Raw genomic sequence first — 19,932 nt, 5'->3', positions numbered from 1 at the left:
AGCCTCATGCAAGAGGAGAGAAGCGAATGGCTTTTCCAATAAAATGACTAACTGACACTCCCTTTACTTCAGTGACTGGCAGAGCAGTGTAGGAGTCGCCTATGGATGACATCACTAACTGAAGGGATGAGATGAGCTCACACTAGCCAGGAACCTATTGCTTTTAATTTAGACATGACAACATTCATCCCCAATATCATTACATGGAGGTAGACTATTACCTATAATCACTATGATGGAATGCAATAACTTTAAATCTGTTATCTTAACCCATTGGTATTACTCACTCATAGTGACTCTCACACACACACAAAGGTGTCCATTTGATGTAAGGAAAAAATGACTGGAATTACCACATACGGTGTAGAGCTACAGCTCATTCTGCCTCAAAAGTCACTCTCACAACCATTCGGAAAGCATTGGCGAGTTGCTGCATTGTTACAATGAAGCCATAGCTCAAAACAGATTTCAGCTAAGACTGATTCAAAATTAAACAGAAAAGAGTGACTGACCAAAACAGCAATGTACCATTACTAGCAAAATGGAACACTCTCTAATGATGCTAAACTCATTATTTAACCTAGAATGCAATTAAGCGTAGGCTATTTTGGTATTTCCCTGCCTTTTCTCCTCAAGACCCACAGAAAAAAGCTGAGAGCGTCACATCACAGGAAGGCCTATAACTATCTCCAGTGATGTTCATCTCGAGTGGTTGAGAAACACAGCTTGACTGTGACGGTGACCACACTTCCTGAAATATCACTTCCTTCCTCTCTGTGCTTAGGCTGAAAACACCAAGAGCTGAGCCTGACACGCACCATGTGGTGCCCCACCACTCCTTCCTCGTCTGTCACATAGCATGCCATTTAACAGCAATCAGTGTAATAACACACCAATACATGGCTGAACTCTGCTCGCATCGTGTTCGTTCTACTAGGCCTACAACAATAAGTTAAGATGCACTTGTTCTACAAATGACAACAGAGATGTCACCACAGGACAAAAGAGAGAGGACAGTGCACATCCCATCCTAACTTGAGTTTAACATGACAGCCAGGGACACTGAACTCACTACCAGCTTTACCACTTCTAGCCTTCATTCCCAGCTCACACCTGTAGAGTTCTGTTTGGTTGTAACTGGAATCTAAACTACAACTAGTGTCTGGTTGTCATTCAATCCTATCAAAGCACTGAGCATCTGGTTGTAATACACCATTATTTGCAACATTAACACATGCTTTTTAGAGAGAAAGCATGTCGGAAAGCACACATGAAAGTGTTTGGAACACCCTGGGGCAATGCTCTATCCCCATTGCCTGGGCAGCAGAGCAGTGCTTCTTGTTCAGGCACTCAGGTAGTAAGAGAAATAGGGCTGAAGTCATAACATAGAAATACTAGGCATCTGAAGCACTAACATTGGTCTCCATGAACTTTAGACCAGGAGAGCTGACCTTCAAGAGGAGATACACGTACCAGATTTTACCTTCTCCAGACCTTGCTGTTTCTGACTTCAGCAGGAGGCAAGGAACTCGCCACAACCACACACAATTTACAACTTCCCTGTTCCCATCGCTGAGATTGAAGCATGTATCAGATATGAAGTACACAATAGGCCACTAGGATCTAGGCCTAATTGTATCCCACACAGTACATTCACCAGTAAATGTTTAACCATTGGCAAATTCTACTTGCCTGGCTACACAAACGCAATACCACACCCACGGCAGTTAGTTTATCCTCTGCAATGAATCTGGATATGAATACCTCCCCGACGATTTCTAGAACACAAACACATTCTAACCATTCTGATTGGTCCCAGAAACTGATGGGTTGGGCCCAAGGGTGGATTGGCCATGTGATAGAGTGTTTTTTTGTGCAAAATTATAATTGTCAAGACTAATAATGGGGGGCTAAAGAGGAAAAAAATGGTTCAGTATGGAGGCCTCGAGGAAAAAAAATTTGGCCTGTGTGTTCAAAATGCCTGGACCGATTTCTTTCCCAGTCCACCCCTAATTGGGCCAGAGTCAGAAAACATGTGGGTAAAGCGACATTTAGAAAATGCATCATTGGCTTTGATACTCTGATTGGTTAGAGATTATCCAATTGCTGATGACTTTGTTTCGTACAACAGCCCTCATTTTGACGTCACCACAAATGACTTCAATGATGGCAGTCTCAGACTGAAGTATGTAGTGAACGGTAGAGCAGCGGAAGAATTATGATGAGACATCAAGCTATCATTTTACAGCACAACTACAATAAAATCGGAAACAAAAGGCAAACAAGGAATTCCAGAGGCTGTGACCACTTATTAGGGCTCTGTAAAAATTGCTGTAGCAGTGCTATAATTTTCATAACGCTCATGCCGGAGTTTACGACACATGGCGCGGGATTTGTGTGTATGTGTGTGGTCTTCTGGGAATTCATCATTCTGAACATCTGAAGCCCCTCTTAAAATGTAGTTTTTTAAGAATTAAGGTGACCGCCTTTGGGCACCAAAAGCAGACAAGCTGAATAAAGGCAGAGCCTTTCTTCAACATTGGATGTCTGTTGTAGCTTAACTAACTAGTCTACATTTAGTACCAGGGTGGGTGGGTGGATGAAATGTGGCGTCATAACTGTGGAATTGTCAGTGGTATTCGGCTCCACCCTTGCCTGGAAACCTGACATTAAATTGCATTGAATTCTACGTCGGGCAGAAATGTGAGTTCAAGACAGTTTCCTCTCACGACCTCTACAAGCCAGAATTTTGAATAAAACTATATTTTAACATACTTCACCAGTATCACCTGAAGCATAAGCAGAACTATGCAAACACGTGCATGAGCTCGGCAAGTATGCATGTGTCTCATGCATGCATTTATATCTTGTGTGAATGCTTCAGGTGCTCAACATCAACTTCATTAGCTGATCCCTTCTGATGACCCTGTTGGAGTCATGTCCAACCGGGTCATCAGGAGGGTTCATCCAATCATGAAGAGGAAAACTAGCTTCTTCAAAATGGAGCTTACCTCAATGGCGCTGCTCTTTATCATTCACTACGGTGGTGCCGGCCTACAATTTCCGTGAATCGGATTGGTCAAGACATGCACGGAGCCTGCAGCAGCACTCCGATGTGAAGGACAGAGCAATTGTGAGCTAATTGTCAAATCACGAGGCAAATCGGTAAAAAAATGACACACTTTGCTCCATCTATTTAACCCGTATCGTCAATATATTTTATTAAACTAAATCAAAAAGTCACACCCGCCTCGCCACACGTTCTCTGGCAGACCTGCCATATTTAATACTTAGTGGAAGCACCATTGGCACACATTACAGGTGTGAATGAGTATTGTGGTGGCAGCATCATGTTATGGGTATGCTTGTTACCAGCAGGGTCTGGGGAGTATGTTAGGATCAAAAGAAATATGAAAGGTGCAAAGGACAGGTAAAAAGTTAAGAGGAAAAACTGCCATAGTTTTCTGAAAACCTAAACCTGCGATAAGAGTTGTATTTTTCAGCGGAACAAGTACACAAGTCTTAATTTTTCCTGACTGAAATCTGCTTGAAAATCAGTGACAAGCATTGAATAATGTTGTCCATCAATGATTCCAAATCAAATTGACTGAGCTTGAGTCATTTTGACAAAAACAATGATTATATTGCCCTAAGAGTTGTGCAAGGTTAGTAGAATCGTATTCAAAATTATTAATAGCTGTACTATGCTTCCACCAAGTATGAATAACTCTGGGGTGTGAAGACATACAGCAATCAATTCATTTTTCTTTCTTATTTTTTTTATTAATTTGGAAAATGTTTTACTTTCGCTGAAAAAGATGAGTAAATTGTGTAGCGCTGGTAGTGCGTTAGATTTATATCACCTGAAGCATAAGCAGAACCATGTAAACACGTGCATGAGCTCGGCAAACAAAATCTAATGTAATCCTTTAGAGATGTAATTTTAATGCAGCAAAATGTGAAGACTGTGCAAGGGGTGTGTAGACTTTCGCTAGCAACTGTTTGTAGGAGCATGCAAAAGTAATCCCGCCCACATAAAGGTCATTATCATAGAATGTTTTACATTTTTAAATATCATTATTGATGCAAAATATTATATTAAAATATGTTAATAAAACAACTTTCGCTAAATCAAGCGAGTTCATGTCAATCCGTGGCACAACCGGTTTTGATTATGATGCTGTCTTGGTTGTATGTGTGAGACATGGGAGGAGAGCTGACTGGCTGCATTGTGAAAATCAGCTGTCACTTGGCTGATTGCAACATGGCTGACAATGACAGCACAGTGTGGTGTGTGTAACAGTAGCTTCTGAGAAGCCACAGCCCTATATCCTGTCAACTCAGACCTTCCTATTAAGACTCTCCTTGTTCTATGGTGTGGTTCCAAGACAAATCCATTAGGACATAGGATATGTAGTGTGTGTACTGCCTACATCTAGCCTAAACAAAACGTCATAAACACTGACTGCATCCCTAATTTTCAGCTACAATGCTGACTGCTCTGCTGCTGCTGTTTATTTTCAGTTGACCCAGGTACCACACCAACAAGCATTAAATTACATTAAATAAAAGTGTTAGTATTATAATGCATTCTGCTTTCTCGATCACAAGGGAGACAAATGTGATCTGGAATGGTAGTGGAATAGCTGACCTACAAGCACTGCCTGGGCTCTATAGTGAAAAACATCAAGTGGTGGTGTGTTTTATAAAAGCATGTTAGTGTTATGTTGTGTTGAATTGTACTGAATTGAACGCGTAAAATAGCTCAGTGCGTATCGTTATTATGATGTAGGCTACAGTAGGCACAAATGCACATCGGACTGGACAAGTTAGCTAGCTACATATCAATGGCCTACATGTCAGTCAGGCAGGCAGGGAACATGATAGATTTCCAATAGGAATTAGCCTTCATTGGGATGAACTGATTGACGACTGGGAAAATGAACGGTGTAGCTTGTTTTGCAGTTATTGCAATGTAACAAAAAACATTCGGGCTTGGTTTGCGAGCACTGTTGAGTCGTCGGGGTGTTTCTCACTATCGATAGCCACTAATCGTGGCTAATAAATTAAGAGATTATCCTTACCCATAGCTCTGACCCCCAGCTCATGGTTCCAAAGCGATTTCCTCGTAATAATCCACGATTCAGACGGGCTGTATCGAAACCACTGAGGCGGGTATAATTGTTTTATTTCTTTGAGGTAGACGGTCTCTTTGTGAGCGCCCTCGGAATGTGTCCTTATTCCCTCCTAGTGCGTAAATGCAAGATTTTTTCACCTCCTCAATCTGTCTGTTTTCTACAAAATGGACAGAAACCACAACATAATCTTCAAATTGAGTGTGTGTGGCGCTGTGCTGTTCGGTGCAGAGTGCGGGCACCCGCTTTTCAAACAAGAATGACAGCTGCTGAGGCGCGTGCATTCATAAAAGGCACAAGAGGAGAAGTAGCGGGGGTCGTTGGGGCGATGGTGGAGCCACAGATGGGTGTTGTCTGGTGATGAGGAATTAATATTGTTTTTGTGTGGAAATTGGTAATTACAATGTTATGATTAGCATTTTACACTATACGTTCCAAACAGTGGAACCTTAGAGGAGGAAGGGGAGGACCATCCTCCTCAGGGAATTTCATAAATGATTTAATATTGAAACATTTAAAAAGTTTCCTTTTTGATAAAACTATATTAAATATATTCAGGTCAACAAATAATTGATTAAAACACACTGTTTTTCAATGAAGTTCCACAGTAGAGTCGACAGCACTTTCTGGGGTAGCATGGTTCTCATGGTTCTCACACCATTCCATAGCCACAGTAATTATGACAACTTCTGGAGGACGTCCTCCAACCTATCAGAGCTCTTGCGGCATGAACTGACATGTTGTTCACCCAATCAAAGGATCAGAGAATGAATCTATTGCTTAAAGCATAAGCTACAGCTAACTATCACTGCAGTGCATAGAATGTGGTGATTAGTTGACTAAAAGAGAAAGACAATAGTTGAACAGTTTTTAACAAAATAATTTCCTCCACAATGAATGAGAAGCAAGAGAGACCGAGAGAGATAGCTATATTTCGTTGTCTATTTTTTCACTTTCACTTACTTAGCGAGCGAATGCAGCTCAAACAGAGAGGGATGCTATGTTAGCTAGCTGGCTATTGCTATTCAACACTGGAACTTCCAATTCAAGGTAAGCTTTTGGGTTTATTATTTTATTGCCATCGGGGCCCGCCGGTGTAACTGCTAAAATGCTTGCTGTTCACTGTACTGCATGACTGTAGAGGGTTTACTAATTCGTTAGTTCTAGTAGCTATGTTGACTATGACGCTAGCTAATATGGTAACGACGATGTAGGCTGTGTATCGCAGTTAACGGTTATGGTATGAAGGTTTGACTTGGAAAGGATTTTTCGTCTGGTCACAGCTGTTGTGTTGTGCACTTAAATCCACAAGCGAAGGGAGAAGGTGAAAGGGGTAGAGCGCATAGATGCAAGAAGAAATTATACAACGAGCAAAGTGATCATGCTGTTAGTATGTGGCTGCTATGAAGGTGAACTGTGTTTGCGGGTGATGTATTCATTCCGCCAAATTTTGGGAAAAACATTTCTTAAACTGAAGCAAAATGGGGATAAACACAGCTGTACACACTTGTACAATAGAAACTAATTTGCAGCTGTTGGACTAATGATTACATACTAGATCAGCTAGATGCAGGCGAGAGTGTGCACGGCGGTATTGAATCTGTCACCCTGATTACTCAAAATGTTCAAATGTTCTCTCGACCTGTGCACCTATGTTGTAAACTTTAATTCGTAGGCTAGGTTTTAGGAACCTTATGATGGGTATAGGGGAAATTAGAGTATCATGTAGTAGCCTAAACCTACCAATGTTACATTGAGCTGGGTGAAAGGGAAATTAATGGCACTCATCCAATATGCCGTAATATAAATTAATTAAAGGTGTCCTCCCTAATCTTAAACGTCACCAACCGCCACTGGTTCCAACCCTCTACTATGCCAATAACAGGTCGTTTTCACTTGTCCCCTCTCCACTCAGACCACTCCCAGACAGTCCTAGCAAAATTCTTGCTTGAGAAATTGCACATTACTAAGAAGCTATTTTTTGCTTCTTTTTAACAATTTTATTTTAATACAACCACAGTAAGGTACTTAATTATGTTGACCCAGAAAAATTTTATATTGAGATAAAGACGGCTGCATTGGACTTTTAAAGCTAGAATTCTTAGTTGCTACATACATTTTTGGACTTATTAACTAATGATATACTCATTGCTTCTTGAAGAATATAACTTATAAATCCGTTTAGTTCAACTGTCATACCCCATCAGAACTCAAAATATAAGCTTGCTTTACTACAATGTGTGTAAACAATGCAAATGTAAACAAACACTGTATAGCCTTAAAAAAAATATTGAAAGTATAATTTTGATATCATGGACGGGCAGTCCTTGCATCCATACATCTGTCTATGAATTTGAGAGTTTTTTAAATTTTATTTATTTTACCTTTATTTAACCAGGTAGGCAAGTTGAGAACAAGTTCTCATTTACAATTGCGACCTGGCGTAGAGTAGTTACATTTATCTCATCGCTCAGCTTTTTACCTAAACTGAGGCGGGGTAACGCCTTTGTTATTGTTACAATTAAGTATTCTAGCTTTAATTCATTAATATTTTCTTAGTACTATTAAGACAGACACCACAGCGCAGTAGAGAGCAGTGTACAATGACAATAGATGTGACAGGGTATTTGCTCCACCTAGTGGCTGTCAACAGTTTTACAACCACCCTAAGAGTGGAAAAGGTGTTTCAAAATGCTATCTAATAGTGTGGTGACCTCACCTGGCCAAGTAGTGCATCGTGTGTAGAGAGCGGTAGAGAGTAGAGAAGATGGCGTTGGATGAAAGTGGATTCAGAAGTTGTATCCAGTGGCGTTAGTGTATGTTCGAGATTGCCTTGAGTTGTTGTTGTGGGCGTCAGAAATGAGAAGGAAGTTTAAATGATATTAAGAATCTCTTTGCACAGGATCCATTTTGAGACTAGAGAGCAGAATATCATCTTCAAAACGAAGAGGAGAACATAAAGTAAGTATTTCAGAATCTACAAGACAGAGCAGAGTGACTGAATGGAGTGGGCCTAAATTATTAATCTTATTTGCCTATCTAACATTTTCAAAGAGGAGGTGAAGTGGATCAGTACAGCCACTTATCTGGAGGTAGTTCTTCTGAATTTTTAAAAATGTAAATATTATTTTGTTCAATTTTATTTTATCAAACCATTGTGTTAGCTCCATATTACAGAAGTCCAGAAAGGACTTCCAGAAAAAATATTCCCTCATTATGTTACGATCACTTATCGTAACTTATTTATCTCATGATCACCACATAACAAAAGTTGTTTTGTCGAGATCACAAGATCATTTTCTCATGATCATGACATAAGAAAAGTTGTTTTGTGGAGGTCACGAGAAATTTCTGAGTTGGCAAAGCCCACAGTGGATCAGTGCATACGTTTTTATTGATTGCTACCCTAAGGGATGGTACATGTACATTTCATGCTAACATCACACGTTCATTTGTGTTTGTAGCTCATTATCAGTTTATAAATTAGAATGTTAGTGAGCTAAAGGTCCCTTACCTTGAGCTAAGAGCATTTAAGCCCTGAACGATGCCTGACAGGCAACCTTGTCTCCCAGGCTTTGTGCCAACCTCAAGACCACAGCCAATCGCATGCAAGCAGCAACGCAGCTTACTTGGCTAGTCTTGTGAGCGAGAGAGCTAGTTAGGTAGGTAGTGTTGTTATCTATGCTGGTTGTTAGCTTGCATAACTGATATTCTTTAAGGATGATATTAATATTTAGACACTTTATGTTTTGTGGATAATATTTACAGTGGTTGAGCTCCATTCCTGGCAGGCTGATAAGAGTCAATAGCAGCCTAAGAGGCTGAATAGTCAGAATGCTGCCTGTAGGCTATTTCATAAGTTAAAGCTTCTTGCCGACAGATTAGCAGTCACTGCATTATGTGATCAATAGTGGGTGTACTCTATTCCTGGCAGGCTGATCAGATTCAGTAGCAGACTCGGGCTGATAAATCAGGATGCTGCACCTTGTCGGCAAGGAGCCTTACATATGATACAGACTATTATTGAATCTTCTCATAATGCCAGGAATAGAGCACATCCACTCTGGTTTATATGCATCAGTCTGACGGCTAATACAAGGCAGCATCCTGACATAAGCTTCTGAGGCTGCTATTGAATAAGATCAGCCTGTCAGGAATGGAGCTCACCCACTGTAAATATTATTATGAAGTGTCCCTTATATTTATACACATTGTTTTGTCAGATACACTGTATAGGAATACACATACACTGGAGCAAATTAGGATTAAGGGCACATCGACAGGTTTTTCACCTTGTCAGCTCGGGTATTGAAAACAGCAACCTTTCGGGTTACTGACCCAAAGCTCTAACTGCTAGGGCTCCTGCCGCCCTATATCAGTTATGCAAGCTAACAACCAGCATAGATAACAAGCTATCTTGCTAGCTAGCTAAATAGCTAACAATACTACCTAGCCAGCTCACAAGACTAGCCAAGTTAACTAGTCCTTGCATGCGATTGGCTGTGGTCTTGGGGTCGACACGCAGCCTGGTAGACAGTGTTGCCTGTCAGGCATCGTTCAGGGCTTAAATGCCCGCATTGCATCAAGCAGCCACAGGGCTCCTTGATCAAATCAACTTTTATTTGTCACATGCGCCGAATACAACCTTACAGTGAAATGCTTACCTACAAGCCCTTAACCAACCATGCAGATTTCAGAAAAATACCCCCAAAAATAAGAAATTAAGTAACAATTCATTAAAGAGCAGCAGTAAAATAACAATAGCGAGGCTATATATATATGTCACGGGCGTCGTAAGAAGTGGACCAAAGTGCAGCGTCGTGAGTGTACATTTATTTAGGTAAAAATGTAGCCAAGAACACGACCGTGAAGCTTAACTTCAGCTATAATGCCTCTAACAAAGTAAACTACCCACAAATACAACAGGGAAAGAAGGCTGCCTAAGTATGATTCCCAATCAGGGACAACGATAGACAGCTGTCCCTGATTGAGAACCATACCCGGCCAAAACAAAGAAATACAAAAACATGTAACAGAATGCCTGTCACACCCTGACCATAGTTTGCTTTGTATGTTTCTATGTTTTGGTTGGTCAGGGTGTGAGCTGAGTGGGCATTCTATGTTACATGTCTAGTTTGTCTAGTTCTATGTTTGGCCTGATATGGTTCTCAATCAGAGGCAGGTGTTCGTCATTGTCTCTGATTGGGAACCATATTTAGGTAGCCTGTTTGGTGTTGCGTTTTGTGGGTGATTGTCCTTGTTCTGTCGCTGTGTTATTTTAACCACCAGTATTTGGCTGTTTCGGTTTTTGTATTTGATTCGATTCGTGTTTACTTTGTTTGATTGAACATGGATCCCAATAGCCACGCCGCATTTTGTTCTGACTCTCTTTCACCAGAAGAAAACCGTTACAATGTACTGGGCTGTACGCACTACCTTCTGTAGTGGAAATTATGTAAATATATCACTAGCCACTTTAAACAATGCTACCTTATATAATGTTACTTACCCTACATTATTCATCTCATATGCATATGTATATACTGTACTCTATATCATCGACTGCATCCTTATGTAATACATGTATCACTAGCCACTTTAACTATGCCACTTTGTTTACATACTCATCTCATATGTTATACTGTACTCGATATCATCTACTGTATCTTGCCTATGCTGCTTTGTACCATCACTCATTCATATATCCTTATGTACATATTCCTTATCCCCTTACACTGTGTATAAGACAGTAGTTTTTTTGGAATTGTTAGTTAGATTACTTGTTCGTTATTACTGCATTGTCGGAACTAGAAGCACAAGCATTTCGCTACACTCGCATTAACATCTGCTAACCATGTGTATGTGACAAATAAAATTTGATTTGATTTGATTTTATGATTTGGCTTGTGGTCGGAGGCCAAGCAGTTGCCATACCAGACAGTGATGCTCTTGATAGTACAGCTGTAGAACCGTTTGAGGGTCTGAGGACCCATGCCAAATCTCCTGAGGGGGAATAGGTTTTGGCGACTGTCTTGGTGTGCTTGGACCATGTTAGTTTATTGGTGATGTGGACGGCAAGGAAATTGAAGCTCTCAAACTGCTCCACTGCAGCCCTGTGTATGAGAATGGGGGCGTTCTCGGTCCTCCTTTTCCTGTAGTCCACAATCATCTCCTTAGTCTTGCTCACGTTGAGGGAGAGGTTGTTGTCCTGGCACCTCACGGCCAGGTCACTGACCTCCTGCTATATGTTGTCTCGTTGTTGCTGATGTTGTGTCATCAGCAAGCTTATGACGGTGTTGGAGTCGTGGCTGGCCGTGCAGTCATGAGTGAACAGGGAGTACAGGAAGAGACTGAGCACGCACCCCTTGAGGGCCCCATGTTAAGGATCAGCGTGGCGGATGTGTTGTTACCTACCCTTACCACCTGAGGGCGGCCCATCAGAATGTCCAGGATCCAGTTGCAGAGGGAGATGTTTAGTCCCAGGGTCCTTATCTTAGTGATGAGCTTTGAGGTCACTATGGTGGACAACAATGATGAAGTGTTTATGCATCTGAATAAATAAATGGATGATGCGTGGTACTTTTGTTGATCTCGTGATCTTGACAAAACATGTAGTTATGTAGTGATCATGAGATAAATAAGTTGTGATCTCGACATAACGAGATAATTGTTGTTGTTTTTTATTCATAGGGCCTCTCAGGACTTCCATACCAGGAAGTTCCGTTGAGGTCAGAAGACATTTGTTGTTGTTTCTCAGGGTGCTGCATTTTAAAATGAGAACTGTTTTTGAGACAGACAGGTTAAAGTTAAAAAATATATATTACATTATCCGTTCAACAGTTGTATTATGCTATCCAGCTATTTATTACATCAACCAGTGTTATTACATTATCCTTTGTTCACTTTCTCCAAGTCACAGCAACACAGTGGTGTAGCCCTCCACCATTTCATGCTAGTCATTTCCTGTCACACGTTCACATAACGCCTGGATAGGTGTTTAACATATCAACTAACCACATCATATGATCATAGTAGTGTTCCACTGCTTAGATGTTAGCAGATCTTACAATGCCTGGATAGGTATTTTACATATCAGCTAACCACATATGTCATAGAAATCTGTCAGTCGTTGAGGCATGCAATCTTTGGTTGATGCATCCAACGTCTAATCGACCCATGGTGGTGTTCCTGCCAGATCTCACAACGCATGGATAGGTGTTTAACATATCAGCTAACCACATCATAGAGCAATCGAATGTCCGACTGACATGTCCGACTTTCCAATGACATGGAAAGCAACCATACGATTAAACTTCTTCAATGTACTATAGTTCATAAATCCGAGAGCATCTGCTCAGTCTTTTATTGGAGGGCTTGTTAATATTCTACCTGTTCTGTTGTTTCCCCGTGTCTGGTAATCTACAACAGCTACACCTGAGCGGCTGCTGGCCACTCTGGAGGAGCTTGTCACTGATGAACTGAAGCTGTTTCAGTGGTTCCTAAATCAGGATGTACTGGAAGGCTTCTCTAGCATCCCAAGTAGCAGACTGGAGAATGCTGACAGACAGGACACTATGGATAAGATGGTGGAGACCTATGGTCCTGAAGGAGCTGTGAAGATCTCACTGGAGATCCTGAGGAGGATGGGACAGAACAATCTAGCTGAGCAGTTAAAGGCAGGCTATAAAATAAACTCAGCAAAAAAAGAAATGTCCTCTCACTGTCAACTGCTTTAATTTCAGCAAACTTAACATGTGTAAATATTTGTATGAATATAACAAGATTCAACAACTTTTTTATTTATTTTTTATTTCACCTTTATTTAACCAGGTAGGCTAGTTGAGAACAAGTTCTCATTTGCAACTACGACCTGGCCAAGATAAAGCATAGCAGTGTGAACAGACAACACGGAGTTACACATGGAGTAAACAATTAACAAGTCAATAACACAGTAGAAAAAAAAGAGAGTCTATATACATTGTGTGCAAAAGGCATGAGGAGGTAGGCGAATAATTACAATTTTGCAGATTAACACTGGAGTGATAAATGATCAGAGGGTCATGTACAGGTAGAGATATTGGTGTGCAAAAAAGCAGAAAAGTAAATAAATATAAACAGTATGAGGATGAGGTAAGTAAAATTGGGTGGGCTATTTACCGATAGACTATGTACAGCTGCAGCGATCGGTTAGCAGCTCAGATAGCTGATGTTTGAAGTTGGTGAGGGAGATAAAAGTCTCCAACTTCAGCGATTTTTGCAATTCGTTCCAGTCACAGGCAGCAGAGAACTGGAATGAAAGGCGGCCAAATGAGGTGTTGGCTTTAGGGATGATCAGTGAGATACACCTGCTGGAGCGCGTGCTACGGGTGGGTGTTGCCATCGTGACCAGTGAACTGAGATAAGGCGGAGCTTTACCTAGCATGGACTTGTAGATGACCTGGAGCCAGTGGGTCTGGCGACGAATATGTAGCGAGGGCCAGCCGACTAGAGCATCTAGGTCGCAGTGGTGGGTGGTATAAGGTGCTTTAGTAACAAAACGGATGGCACTGTGATAAACTGCATCCAGTTTGCTGAGTAGAGTGTTGGAAGCTATTTTGTAGATGACATCGCCGAAGTCGAGGATCGGTAGGATAGTCAGTTTTATTAGGGTAAGTTTGGCGGCGTGAGTGATGGAGGCTTTGTTGCGGAATAGAAAGCCGATTCCAGATTTGATTTTAGATTGGAGATGTTTGATATGAGCCTGGAAGGAGAGTTTACAGTCTAGCCAGACACCTAGGTACTTATAGATGGCTCGTTTGGAGGTTAGATAGCACAGTGTCCAAGGACGGGCCGGAAGTATACAGAATGGTGTCGTCTACGTAGAGGTGGATCAGGGAATCGCCCGCAGCAAGAGCAACATCATTGATATATACAGAGAAAAGGGTCGGCCTGAGAATTGAACCCTGTGGTACCCCCATAGAGACTGCCAGAGGACCGGACAGCATGCCCTCCGATTGACGAGTCACAGTTTTGTCTCACCAGGGGTGATGGTCGGATTCACGTTTATCGTCGAAGGAATGCACGTTATACTGAGGCCTGTACTCTGGAGCGGGATCAATTTGTAGGGGGAGGGTCCGTCATGGTCTGGGGCGGTGTGTCACAGCATCATCGGACTGAGCTTGTTGTCATTGCAGGCAATCTCAATGCTGTGCATTACAGGAAAGACATCCTCCTCCCTCATGTGGTATAATTGTGACCTTAATTGCCTACCGTCTGTCTTAGTGTCTTAACGACCGTTCCACAGGTGCATATTCATTAATTGTTTATTGTTCATTGAACAAGCATGGGAAACAGTGTTTAAACCCTTTACAATGAAGATCTGTGAAGGTATTTGGATTTTTACAAATTACTTTTGAAAGACAGGGTCCCGAAAAGGGGACGTTTCTTTTTTGTTGCTGAGTTTAGGTATCAAGATTCATTCAATTGCCTCATGAGTGGTGCAGCGGTCTAATGCACTGCATCGCAGTGCTTGAGGCATCACTACAGACCCGGTTTCGATCCCAGAATGTGTCGCAGCGGGCGGCGACCGGGAGACCCATGAGGCGGCGCACAATTGGCCCAGCGTCGTACGGATTAGTGGAGGGTTTAGGGTTAGGGTTAGGATGTCCTTGTCCCTCCTTGTGGCAGGCTGGGCGTATGCACTTCCGACACATTGGTGCGGCTGGCTTCCGGTTTAAGCGCGCAGTGGGTCAAGAAGCAGTGCTGCTTGACAGGGTTGAGCAGTCCGGCGCCTCCAGCAGTCCGGAGCCTCCAGCGACGATCCGCAGTCCAAAGCCTCCAGCGACGATCCGCAGTCCAAAGCCTCCAGCGACGATCCGCAGTCCAAAGCCTCCAGCGACGATCCGCAGTCCAAAGCCTCCAGCGACGATCCGCAGTCCAAAGCCTCCAGCGACGATCCGCAGTCCAAAGCCTCCAGCGACGATCCGCAGTCCAAAGCCTCCAGCGACGATTCGCAGTCCAAAGCCTCCAGCGACGATTCGCAGTCCAAAGCCTCCAGCGACGATCCGCAGTCCAGAGCCTCCAGCGACGATCCGCAGTCCAGAGCCTCCAGCGACGATCCGCAGTCCAGAGCCTCCAGCAACGATCCACAGTCCAGAGCCTCCAGCGACGAGCTGCAGTCTAGAGTCTTCAGCTACGAGCTGCAGTCCAGAGCCTCCAGCGGGGGTTCCCAGTCCGGAGCCTCCGGCGACAATCTGCAGTCCGGAGCCTCCAGAGGCAGCTGTCTATCGTTGTCTCTGATTGGGGATCATACTTAGGCAGCCCTTTTTCCCACCTTCTGTTATGGGATGTTGTCTTTGTGTGTTGCATGTGTTTGCACTCCTAGCTTTACATTCGTTCAGTTGTTTATTGTTTTTGGTGGAACATTTAAAATTAAAAGAAAATGTACACCTACCACCTGCACCTTGGTCTCCTTCTAACAACGGACGTAACAATGGCTCTCGACCTTTGCCTCTCCCGAGTCCGTATGGGAGTTGCAGCGATGGGACAAGACTGTAAAAACCAATTGGATATCACGAAATTGGGGACCATCTCTTCTGTTCGTCTGTTTATTGTCGAGTAGTCAGAAAATGTATCTTGATGAGAATAGCTCATAGGAGAGGCATTATCTATGATGGAAGAAATATTTTTAAATGTGGATGGTCCACAATGGATGATTTCTAGATGTTCTAAATAAGCTCAACAATTACTCATCTATGTCCTTCCCCCTTCCTCGTTTTCGCTCAGTAGATGTCAGTGTTGAGGAAGAAGTGGCTGAGGAAACAAACTCTTGTTTCGGATCGTTCTTCTGATAGTGCTGAGACTGAAGGCCATGTTACAGCCACGACATGTCCTGCTGGAGATTCTACACAACATGGTAAATAATTGGTGGCGCAGAGACACAAATACAATGAAACACAAATACACCATCAACAAAAAAACGCTTTAGGTCTAGGGTGACAGTACTTCACTTTTTTTAAAGGTACCTTCAAGCTTTATTTAGACTTATTTAGGGGATACAAAGGTAGATCTTATAACACATGTAATACATCTTATTTTGTTTATCACAATGTTTACCAACAGAAACTTCAATCCAACCTAAATAAAGAAGTTTCAGCATGTATTTGAGGATTTGGCAAAACTGTGCCATAAAACACTTCTCATTAAGGTCTACACAGAGCTCTACATCACAGATGGTGAATGTGGAGAGGTCAATAGTGTACATGAGGCAAGACACGACACGACACAATCCAAGAATTCAGATAGACTAGAGACATCAATCAAATGTAACTATTTATTTCAACCCACACCTGGACAAAACACACTGTAATCGGGATAACAGTCTCTGTGCAGAATTTCATGCTGGACTGGGATGAAGGAAAAGCCAATCAAGATATCCAGTTCATCTTATCACTTTCTTTTCGGGAGCTGAATGTGGTGAGGGAGGAACTTGTTCATACATGTATCAGAGAGACTAAAGGGATTAACATGGGGTTTCTCAGTCAGCTTTTCATGAAGTTACAAGAATCAGGAGACTCAAACGCTAATGAGAGCAAGTACAATGTCCTGTTTGTTCTTGATGGTCTGGATGAGTGCCGACTGCCCCTAGAGTACAGGACCAGTAAGAGCTGGTCTGATGTCATAGATACAACCTCAGTGGACATGCTGCTGACAAAGCTCATCAAGGGGAAACTGCTTCCATCTGCTCACATCTGAATAACCTCCTGGTCAATCTGATCCCTTCTGTGTTGATTGGGTGACAGAGGTATGAGGGTTCAGAAGGAAGAGATCTCGACTTCGTCTTGGGCCTAACAACACCCATGCTAATATATCCTCCAAACACCGGCTTCTCAGGCATTACCACTTAGATATACTTAAAATATATATAAAACGCAACATGCAAGGATTTGACTAAGTAACAGTTCATATAAGGAAATCAGTCAATTGAAATAAATAAATTATGCCATAATCTATGGATTTCCCATGACTGGGTAGGAGCGCAGCCATAGGGGGGCCTGGGAGGGCATAGGTCCACCCACTGGGGAGCCAGGCCCAGCCAAACAGAATTAGTTTTTCCACACAAAAGGGCTTTATTACAGACAGAAATACTCCTCAGTTTCATCAGCTGTCCGGGTGGCTGGTCTCAAATGAACCCGCAGGTAAAGACGCCGGCGTGGTGACACGTGGTCTGCGGTTGTGAGGCCAGTTGGAAGTACTGCCAACTGGCCTCACAGCTTATGGTAGAGAAGTGAACATTCAACACCCTTGTTTTCAATACCTCAACTTGCAAGGTTAAATGCCCTGAGCATTTTTCTAAAATGTTTTTTGAGTTGGAGAACACATTGAGAGTGATCATAGACCATTTCTCGATACATAATCCTTCCAAATCCTTGATATCCTTCGTCTGCGCTTATGGACTGCCTTCTTCAATTCAAACCACAGGTTGTCAATGGGTTTCAAGTTCAGAGACTGAGACGGCCATTGCAAAATGTTTATTTTGTGACCAATTAGCTATTTCTTTGGATTTTGATTTGTGATTATTGTATATCTGGAAGATCCAACTGTGGCCCAGTTTCAACCTCCTGGCAGAGATAACTAGGGTTTTGGTTAACATGTCCTGGTACTGGGTAAAGTTAATGATGCCGTTGACCTTAACAAGGGCCCCAGAACCAATGGAAGCAAAATAGTGCCATAACATGTTTTGCTATGGTGTGCACTAATGAATACACACCCCTGAATTTGTCCAAAAAGAAACGCTTGTTTTTGTTTTTTGTTTGCGAAATGTCTTGCTATGGTGTGCAATAATTAATACACCCTGGTTGGTTCACAAACCACAGTGTAGACCCAGGATTCTGGAGAACTAGCTACTGGATAACATCTCACATCGGATTCAGCTAATCAGCTGCTCTTCGGAACTTTGACACCGTGAATCAGGTGTGTTAGAGCATAGAGTCCCACAGTGGAGTTGTCATAATACCCATAAAACCTAGTGGTCAAACAGGGAAATGGCTCCAAATGCTTTCCACTATACATTTTTCCCGCGGGGAATTTTAGAAACACAAAAATAAGAGCTGTGTTTCGTGTGGGCTTACAAGCAAATACATTGACACAAGTCACCTTGTCCTAGAGAGATCTACACGGTTATCAAAACATCACGCCCAGGTAAGCCTACACGAAACACAGCCTTTATTTGAAGTGTTTCTAAAATCCCCTATAGGAAAAATGTATGGTGGAAAAACGATTAGAAGCATTTCCTTGTTTGATCGCTAGGTTTTATGGGTATTATGACTCATACCGTGGTACTTTATTACTGGAGCAAAAGCCTGCACACACCCACTCAGCAACAAAGTCATAATGATAATAGCTGAATGTTATTTGGTAAAGCTAGCAGCACACTTTCAAAGACAACTGAGGCACGAGAGTAAAGAAAACCTATAATCCCAAATACTTGTATGAGGTGATTACTTCGAGCTCTAAACCCTCAAAGGTAATAATCACACCAGTGGGGTGAGGGGAATTCTTCTTACCAAACCACATGACCTTTGTTTTGGAGGTGTTCAGAACAAGATTAAGGGCAGAGAATGCTTATTGGACACTAAGAAAGCTTTGTTGTAGAGCGTTTAACACAAAATCCGGGGAGGGGCCAGCTGAGCATAAGACTGTATCATCTGCATATAAATGGATGACAGAGATTCCTACTGCTTTAGCTATGCTGTTTGATGTAAATTGAGAAGAGCGTGGGGCCTAGGATCGAGCTTTGGGGTACTCCCTTGGTGACAGGCAGTGGCTGAGACAGCAGATGTTCTGACTTTATACACTGCACTCTTTGAGAGACGTAGTTAGCAAACCAGGCCAAAGACCCCTCAGAGACACCAATACTCCTTAGCCGGCCAACAAGAATGGGATGGTCTATCGTATCAAAAGCTTTGGCCAAGTCAATAAAAATAGCAGCACAACATTGCTTAGAATGAAGGGCAATGGTGACATCATTTAGGACCTTTTAAGGTTGCAGTGACACATCCATAACCTGAGTGGAAACCCTATTGCATACCCAAGAGAATACTATAGATGTCAAGAAAGCCAGTCAGTTGATTATTGACAAGTTTTTCCACAACTTTTGATAAACAGGGCAACATAGAAATTGGAAATCAGCTTTAATCTCCCTCTTTAAATAAAGGACACACCGTGGCTGCCTTCGAAACAATGGGAACCTCCCCAAAGAGTTTAGACAGGCTTGGTGATGATAGGGGCAGCAACCTTAAAGAAGTAAGGGTCTAAACCATTTGACCCAGATGTTTTTTGGAGGTCAAGTTTAAGGAGCTTCTTTAGCACCTCGGACTCAGTGACTGCCTGCAAGGAGAAACTTTGTAGCGAGGCAGGGGGGAAAGGGGGAGGAGCATCAGGGATAGTCGCATTAGAAGGGGTGGGAGATGAGGAAATGTTGGACGGGCAAGGAGGCATGGCTGAGTCAAATAGGAATCCTGACTTAATGAAGTGGTGATTAAAGTGCTCAGCCATGTGCTCCTTGTCAGTAACAACCACATCATCAACATTAAGGGACATGGGCAGCTGTGTGGAGGAGGGTTTATTCTCCAGGTATTTAACCATTTTCCAGTGAGAGAACTCCTCCTTAAAGTAACTAACTTTGGCCTTCCGGATAGCCTGAGTGCACTTATTTCTAATTTGCCTGAACGAGAGTATGCGTGCCCCGAGCGATTTGACAAATGGAATTCTTGAGTAACAAATCAGTAATAACAATTCATAATCTTATAAATGTGCC

The 19,932-nt window shown here is 42.4% G+C and overlaps 1 protein-coding gene across 4 annotated transcripts in view; it reads right to left on the bottom strand.

Moving 5' to 3' along the window:
* Nucleotides 1–5,444, bottom strand: part of LOC109868675 (formin-binding protein 1) — a 105,841-nt gene extending 100,397 nt beyond the window's left edge. For 2 of the 4 annotated variants that reach the window (XM_031802261.1, XM_031802263.1), the window contains exon 1: nucleotides 5,085–5,444. In XM_031802261.1, the coding sequence (XP_031658121.1) occupies nucleotides 5,085–5,108 (24 nt within the window). In that variant the 5' untranslated portion in view covers nucleotides 5,109–5,444. The remainder of the gene's footprint in view (nucleotides 1–5,084) is intronic. The other 2 variants (XM_031802255.1, XM_031802260.1) reach the window with 2 other exon arrangements.
* Nucleotides 5,445–19,932: the final 14,488 nt, after the last annotated feature.

The sequence above is a fragment of the Oncorhynchus kisutch genome, linkage group LG23 (genome assembly GCF_002021735.2).
Source record: "Oncorhynchus kisutch isolate 150728-3 linkage group LG23, Okis_V2, whole genome shotgun sequence".
Lineage (NCBI taxonomy): Eukaryota > Metazoa > Chordata > Actinopteri > Salmoniformes > Salmonidae > Oncorhynchus > Oncorhynchus kisutch.
This window is presented reverse-complemented; position numbering and strand designations above follow the sequence as displayed.